This window comes from Ruditapes philippinarum, unplaced genomic scaffold (genome assembly GCF_026571515.1).
Source record: "Ruditapes philippinarum isolate M1 unplaced genomic scaffold, ASM2657151v2 ctg4009_1_1_1_1, whole genome shotgun sequence".
Lineage (NCBI taxonomy): Eukaryota > Metazoa > Mollusca > Bivalvia > Venerida > Veneridae > Ruditapes > Ruditapes philippinarum.
In genome coordinates, this window is record NW_026864758.1 from 146,247 (window position 1) to 154,810 (window position 8,564).

The window sequence follows — 8,564 nt, forward strand, 5'->3', positions numbered from 1 at the left end:
TTCGATGATAGAAGGATAAAAATCCTGACTAATGTGATTTTCCGATATATATTTGAGTATGATGGATGTTCCTTGTCAATAGATTGCGAAGAAGCATTTGTTTATGTCATCTCTTTAAAAAAAAGTTATTAGTTGATTAAAACTATCTAGGTGACAAAGCTTTTATACATTTTTGTCTTCATATAAAATAAAAGGAAGTAAGTAACATAGAGCAATACTAATAATTTTTTTTATAACATAATGCTTATTGTATTTTTGCAGTAACTTTATTTCAAAAGATGCATGGATCGCATCAAATTGTACGAATGTATCATTAACGTGTATTTTAAATCGGTATGAAAGAAAAGACTGTTAGAGACAAAGATTGAAGAGAAAGTGTTTTATATAAGAGAAAATGAATCAGAATGATATTATAAAATCTTTTACATACATTTTAATTGTTGGTAGGGATATAAAGCTTTTAACATAAGTTAATAACGACGTAACAGGTTTATTATTTGCTGCAAAGTTTATTTTCTACTGTTAATATAAAGTTCACGAAAAACAAAAAGGCTCTGCTTCATTGGTTTGCAGGAAGTATTTTTCTTGTTTTGTATTAGGTTTGGCAGGCAGTCCCATCAGTGCACACCCGGTGCCGCATGTGTTGCAGACGACGGACGATTGGTCATCTATCGTGTCACATGGGTATGACGTAAACAGACACGCACTGTTGATTGACTCAATGAAATAATCATATACACGGCGATGGCTGCATATGTCGAAAATGTGTCGAAGTTGTTCTGAAAAATTATTAAATTACCATTTAGATGTATTTCTAAACTTTTATTTCTCAAAACAAAACATATATATGAGTGGAATTTGAAATAAACATTCCAACAAACGAATGTACATAAATGTACTGGTGATTGGAACTTTCAACACATTCTTATTATTATCTTATATTTCACAATTAGAAAGCTTTTGGCTGTGTTATGCTTGTCAAAATAAGGCAAAACCCAAGGTGTACTGCTAAGCATTTATCTATTAATTTTAAGCATATGAGAACAAATGTTCGTCAAAGTAATAAGTAAATTACGTCATATTGTAATAAAAATTCCAATGACTTGCCTATATCACCAAATAGCAAGACCTCCATTACATTAATATTTTCATTAGTGCAACCAATCTGATACTGTCCTCCATTTGGATAAAAGTCAATGTGCCCAACAGGCCTCATCATTCCTAGACCTGCAAGTATGTAAGGAATTGTTCTTTTTGAAACAATCTTCAGGTTATTGATCACATAAAAATATCACGACTAATTTCTGCTTTATACAAACGAGCAATGATCATTTTAGTAATTAGAAACAGTATTCCATGATTTTAGCTAAAGTGTTGCTTCCCAAAAATAGCTTATGACAATTTTCTCATCTCTATTTGAAAACAATACATGTGTATTCGGGAATACACAAATGTATTTGCATCTCAATCAAATAGATTAATACTGTACGTACCAAAAACGAGCTCGGCATCTGTGTGAATGACGTCAACAAACTCGGCATCATTTTGATCTAGACGAACTTTTTTCGGCCAAAATTCGAAGGCAGGGCCTGCTGGATCCATTCCTTGAACAAACAGTACTCAATTATTCAATAGTTTTTTGAGATCTAAATTATCAATTGTAAAAAAGTTAACTAACTATCAAATGAACCAATGGGCAAATAACTAGGTTACTGAATTACGACTGAACGTTTTTATGCAATCTAATATCTAAGAAAATGTGAAATAATGTGAAGTTAATGCTTTACTTTTTATGTAGTGTATTTTGAAAGACAATATATGTCTTAGAACCAAATTGAAATAAATCATAAGGTTTTCATGGACAAATTGAAGATTACTTTAATACACCGTAAATATGCCATTACATACATATACATTCTAGTCATGCTCTGTAATGGTCAGTTACCGTTGTTAAAAACGAACATGCATCAAATATTCAGATATGTATATGGTTGATATTACCTGTTATTCGGCTGATTCCCGGTATAATCTTCCCGACATATCCCGCTATATGTGCACCTAAGCTATGTCCAATAATGTGAACGCTTCCGGGCATGATATGTGCAACCTCTTTTACGGCATTTAGAAGGCGCGCAATTTCCGCTCCGACCAGGCGTGTGTCTGCTACAGCTTGAAAATAATTTAGTTCTTCCGCACCTTTGGTCCAATCCACAGTAATGACGTAATAGTCACGCTTTATATAATAATAATAATAATAATGATCACATACCCGTGCCAATTTTGCGACTATGTAAAAAGGGTATTGCACGGCCGTGCATATATTTTGACGTGACGTCATTAGCGTTATACAAACATAGTGTAAAGATCCGCTAAATGTTAACATTATACTATAGGCGGGTCAATGAAAAATGACTCTTTTTTCACTTTAAACAGTCTTTATTTTGGGTATGTGATAAATAGAATATAAAATTCGTGTAAGTTCTATACTGAATTCAATTAATTCGTTGAATAAAACAATATTATGCTCGCCAGAGGCTCGAATAATATAATTTTATTCAACTAATAATAATAATAATAATAATAACAACAACACCAACGACAACGGCGACGGAAAAACAGGAGCAAACATTACACTGATATCTTATATATAGTTGTCCTCGGTAATATTTAGTTTCAGGTACATGTTGAGCCATCAGATAGCCCAAATCTGATTTTTTTCAAAGTTGCTCACTTTTGGGTATTTGTTTTGAGTATTTTGTATGGTGGCTCGTAAAATATGTCAGTACGACGTTACGGCTTTCAGAAAATTTTCTGTCGAATGAATTCATTTTGGGCGAGAAGTATAGATATATGTATGAATCTGTAGTTTAACATTTATTAGCAAAAGATGTAGATGTTAATTCCTAAAATGTAATAACATTGGTATAATGAAGTAAAATCGTCATTAAAACGAAAACAGGGTCATTGTGATAGACTTACGTATGTTAAAAGCTCCTGTACCATGGTCTGCACCCAGGGTTCCTCTTCGGAACTCATAAACCCATGTACAATAATCTTTAGTTCTTTTTCCACTGCGATATCTTGCACATTTTTATGGTCTATCACTGATGTGAAATCTCGGGTATAGAGAGTGAATTTTGTACCAATAGTTGCAGGGGAGCGTGGCAGAAAATTAAATGAGTTGTAAAACTGCCAGGTTTTATAGAAACATCCTAAATCCTCGTAACAAACATACGGAATCCACCACCAACCTGAAACACAATACACATATTCCTAAAACAAGTGTTTTGAAAGTTAAATCTCTAAAAAGTAAGATCAAGACTAACTTAACATGTTCTATATAATTAAAGTTAGGACGAGCATTTGACTTCACTAGTACGAGATCGTTTCGATATTAAGACTCATATCATACTAATTCTTATTTCTATCTTTATCTAATTAAACTCGACCCGGATTTCGTGATCATCTCTGGGGCTGGACGAGGTAAAAAGGTATTGATTTTTTTGTAGATTCGAATGACAACAATGTATTTTAAGCCCTCAATTGATATTTTAAATTATTCGTCTGCAGAAGATCTGTTTATAGTTTGGCAAAAGAGAAAATTTTACTACAGAATTTAAAACCACTTCAGCAAGAAATTAGATGACATGTTACAAAATTAATAAACAAACAAACAAATATGATTTTAATTAAGTATGACAAATGTAGTATTGAAGTAGTACTTTAAACGTCGACGTTAATAACATACCTTGTGTTGGCCGACACAGTAGTAATATAAATGCCAAACTTGATAACGTTGACATCATTGCTGTTGTTTCTGTATAAAATAGAAAATAAAGATAGAATCCCTAAAGAATGCCCAAAACGGCAAAATTGAAATGATGCAGGCTCTGTTTAATAGAGCCAGTGGACAGTACTGGGCATTGCAAGCTACCGTGTGAATTTAGAAACATTCCCAGATGTATTCATACGGGGGTTGCCATGGAACCTCTAATGTTACACTTTTGTGCCATTTCATGAAAAGCGGCGTATGGTCCCCAAGGAAAAGAATGTGTAGGCCCTAAACGAGAAAACAATGGGCGGAACTAAACAAAATGGAATTTGGAAAGGGGATTAGAGTTTTTGAAATCTGCATATCACAGACAAACGTCTTTATGAAAATACTATAAATACTGTAAATTGCACAAGCGTATAATTTGAAGCCCTCTTCGCAAAGAAAAAAGGGCTAAGGTGGTTCATCCCTGATATATTGGTGTCATATTTAGCGATTTGTCGTGGAAATTACCAATCATTTCAACTTTTAAACACTGGATGCAAATATAGTTGTGTACTTTCATAAAATGAACGTTCGTTTTTTAAAATGTGAAAGTTGTTTATTGTAATAGAATGTGTGTTAAGCGTTCATATAGTGCTAAAGTGTAATTAAAGCACTGTCAGCTTAATATTGACGTGACAACACCAGCTATACATTCCAAGTATCCCAATCATCTTCAAAACATTGTAAAACTGATTAAGATAATCTCTCTTATGTTTAACATAAAAGAGGATCGAGCAGAGGCTTCCGTCGCCGCATTCATGTTATAAAAAATCACAAACAGTATGTGACCATTGCGACCTTTCATTCGATGGAAAGAAAAAATAAAAGCAAAAACATAAAAACAAAACATCGTTCACATAAAGTGACATATACTCATGTTTTTTGTTGTCAAATTGAGTTTACATATTTCAAAAGGTTGGCAATGGTCGTTGATCAAGTATCAATTAAGTAATAATAAAGAAAAAATGTTTTGAAATAATATTAAAACTGCATCATATATAAAAATCTGGAAACAAAGTGATCCATCAGATGCATTAATCACAACAAAATTACAAGAAAACTGCAGACTCAGTTTGATATAAAAAAAGTTTTTTTTAGAAAGTAAAGGTGACCGATATATTCTTAACGATATTGTAGAAAGTATCATGGGTCACGTGAAATTTGCATAGTTATATTAAAAACTTGAACACAATTATGGCAAAATGTAAAGTTAGTTTTACTTTAACATGTGCACTCACTATTTACTTTTGGATGGACATAATATCACTTTGAATATATAATTATTTGTTCCTAAAATCTTAATTATTTCCTTCTCTCGCTTGTTATATAAGTATTGTCGATTCTTTGAGTAAAATAATTTACAGGATGGTCAAACAAAACAATATGGTGATTGCCTCAGCGGGAACTATTATCGCAAAACTTTTTGAGGTTTATAACCGCAAAATAAATGTCAATAATGTCAATTCTTCAAACTCACATAATACAATGATAAATCGAAATGTTGTGTTTTTAACAATATAACATCATTTTTTTTATTCGCTGCTCTAGTGATGAATTGTATAGAATCAAATATACTTCATTGCATCACTAACATTTATCTGACTTCCCTGTAAGACACACCTAACTGACTAATTGGTTAGTATTATGCTAGTATGCCCATAGCGATGTGTAGAACAAAGTGCGTTCGTTAAAAATGACATTATTACGTTTTTACATCATGTTTTAATACTTTTTTTGTAATACCTGTTGGAGCTGAAATAACACTATTAAAAAATGTGCTGCTAGAATTATATACATGTATGTAAAACACCCTATTCTTACTTGATAAATCAATGAAAGATTTGTAAGTCCAATTTGCAGATTTTAAAGCGTCAAATAACACTATCACATTTGAAGTATAGTTTACGCCACTGCTTTACAGTTACATGTAATATAGGGTTTCATTTATAATAATAATATGTACATGTATATTGTAATATTCAATGTTAGAAAATAAACAGGCTAATCAGGCTAATAAAAAAGTAATTAAAAGTATAATAAATATCACGCACTCATTTCAAAAAAAATAAAATAGTGAATTATGCTAATGAAACTATAAAACAATCTGCATAATTAAATTAGCTATGACATTATAAAGTATCCAAGTGTAAATATAGTATAGACTTTATTGAACAAACTGAATTATAACAACGAAAAAGGGATCTCAGAATAGAAAATATCAACTAAAATGTGAGCATATCCTTTATTTTCTATGGGTAGTTGACCAGACCATTATTTTTAAAACAAAACAAACAATGTACATATCTTAATTTATGATAAAATTTTGTGATTAAATCGATCAGACAAACGAACTTATGTAACAATGTGTCATGTTCGTTACTGCAGTTTTGCAAAGATTTCAAATACTAGAAAATATCAATTTTATCTCTCGATAGATACGTGAAGTATTTTGAAGCTCAGAAATTAAAAATAAATATTACAATATTATAGTTTTGTAGTCAATGGTTATTGATTAACAATATAAATATTTGGAGTCATAACTATAAATTTAAGACAAGTCCTTTTCAATGTTAAATAAACTGTATCTAGATAATCTTTTTTTTATTAAATATTTAAATTTCCCGAAACAATGCAATACAGCATGTCGAATTTATTAAATAAGAACAAAATGGCACATATTTGGTCGGAAGTATGCTGATAACGAAAGAAATCAGTTACCTTTGCATGTCATTGATCACGGGAACTATTGTTTACTCTTCGCTACATTCGCTATAAAAGTTAATTATTTTACTACGGACAATGTACCTTTCAGTTAAGTGTCAAGATGATGAACAACATAAATATAGGAATTATTGCAGGAATGACATATCGTTTGATGCGAATTTATGTCTCGCTGGAGGCCACACTGCAGCTTTTATTTTAGAAATACAACCAAAGCTTGCCTTTCATTCAACGAAAAGTTTGTAAATTTGCATCAAGGTACAAAAAAGATTTTTTAATATCAAAAGAAACCTTAACCGTATTATTAAATTAAATTCGCCACATATAATTTGGAGGTTAGATTAACAATAGTCATATAATATTGAAAAGTATGAAAATATATAATTTGAATTTCATTTTCATGTTTTAACAAAAGATGGACATATATAAGAACATATAAGAACATTACATTCAAATCACGTTATATTAAACATATTTAATACAATACCTCATAAATATGACAAATATTTTTAAGAAATGCATATTTTATTATAATACATCAACTTTTTCTTGCTAGATAAACACATTTTGCAAGTTTCACCTAAACAGATTTTTTGGGTGTTGACAGAAGTTTATTGAATTTATTAATATAAGGCCATGTAAAATAATAACTACCTAATATGGTTAAATGTAATTCTCTATAAAAAAAGACAATCTAACAAAAATGATTCAACTTGATTCATATTACATGTTCTACATAATCTCTCGTTCTTTAATCTCCTAGTTATGAACTTCTAAATCTCGCTATCGCTTTCATATGTGCCTCAGCATAAATAATACCTTTTGTAATTTACATTTATTTTTATCTCGATGGAAATATAAAAAATGAGTGTTTCAAATGTTAGATATAATTTAGACATCTGTATCAGGTTGATATAATCGCCCGGAGATATTGTAAAACTTGTCTGAACTTAGTGACTGTTTTCAATCCAATAAGTATGCATTTATACAAGCACGGCCTTATGTCAGTTTATAGAATGTATGTAAGTTAAATCTTCTTGGAGACAGTTAAAAGACAACAACCAAGATGGTATACCTATATCATGATTTGTAAAAGGCCCATTAAAGCGGTTTCCAACTTTCATTTTCTGTCGGAAAAGCAAAATTCTGTGTTATCTCAAACTAACAATTAAACCTTTAAAAAAGCTGCAGACCACTGTAAGCCACAAAATGATATTAGCTTTATTATTTTGGTTCCAAATAATACTTATTGGCCATATTGCTGGACCGTCTATTCCGTCTTTAGTATTTAAACATTTGTAGATTGATAGTGGTATAGTATTTTGCATGGAAGTTAAACTAATGCCACTATGTTTACACTTGCTACTTCTATGGCGTCTTTTTCACATTCGGCGCTATTTTCTTTAGTTGATAATTGTCAAATATGCTCTTAATCCATTGTTAAAAGAGAATTAACACATATTGTCCACTCTGTAAAGGAGAAGATTGTACGTATATCTGAGGGCTTATGTGCCTTTACGTAAGATTCTCTTATTAGAAAAAAAACCAAACAAAAACCTCGACGAGTTCTAATGCCTCAGTTACTTAATTCGACACATTTACATGTTTTAAGTGTTCATCTTTATCATTAGCTAATGCTTTTCTTATGTAGATGACAAAGCATAAATTATCTTGATTTGGTTTTTGAAACATGTTATGTTTTGTTCAATGTTGAAGATCATTTATTATTCAATTTGAATTTGTAACATTTTACATAGCAATGTGTTAAGTTGATGCGTTAAGCAAACAAATGGTTTTGAATTCATTTCAGGTGCACATCTGTGTTATTTTCTTGAGTTTCCATACATTTCTACATTTTGTGTAAGAATCTGTTTGTAAAATATTTCCAGTACAAGCTGAATGTAGTCTGTAGGTCACTGTGTATTTTTATGCACATTTCATGAATGGCAAAATCCTTTTTAAAGTCTTTTTTAGTGCCTACAAAAGCTATTTTTTGCAGAAAATACAAAAAACTTTAAACAACATA

The 8,564-nt window shown here is 30.9% G+C and overlaps 1 protein-coding gene across 1 annotated transcript; it reads right to left on the reverse strand.

Moving 5' to 3' along the window:
- Positions 1–534: 534 nt before the first annotated feature.
- LOC132726717 (inactive pancreatic lipase-related protein 1-like) lies at positions 535–5,750 on the reverse strand. Its single transcript, XM_060712073.1, has 7 exons — positions 5,639–5,750; positions 3,749–3,817; positions 2,980–3,251; positions 2,002–2,233; positions 1,494–1,604; positions 1,108–1,227; positions 535–779 (listed from the first exon to the last, which is right to left on the reverse strand). Exons 2-7 carry the CDS (start codon positions 3,804–3,806, stop codon positions 535–537), a joined length of 1,038 nt encoding a protein of 345 aa, XP_060568056.1. The 5' UTR covers positions 3,807–3,817; positions 5,639–5,750.
- Positions 5,751–8,564: the final 2,814 nt, after the last annotated feature.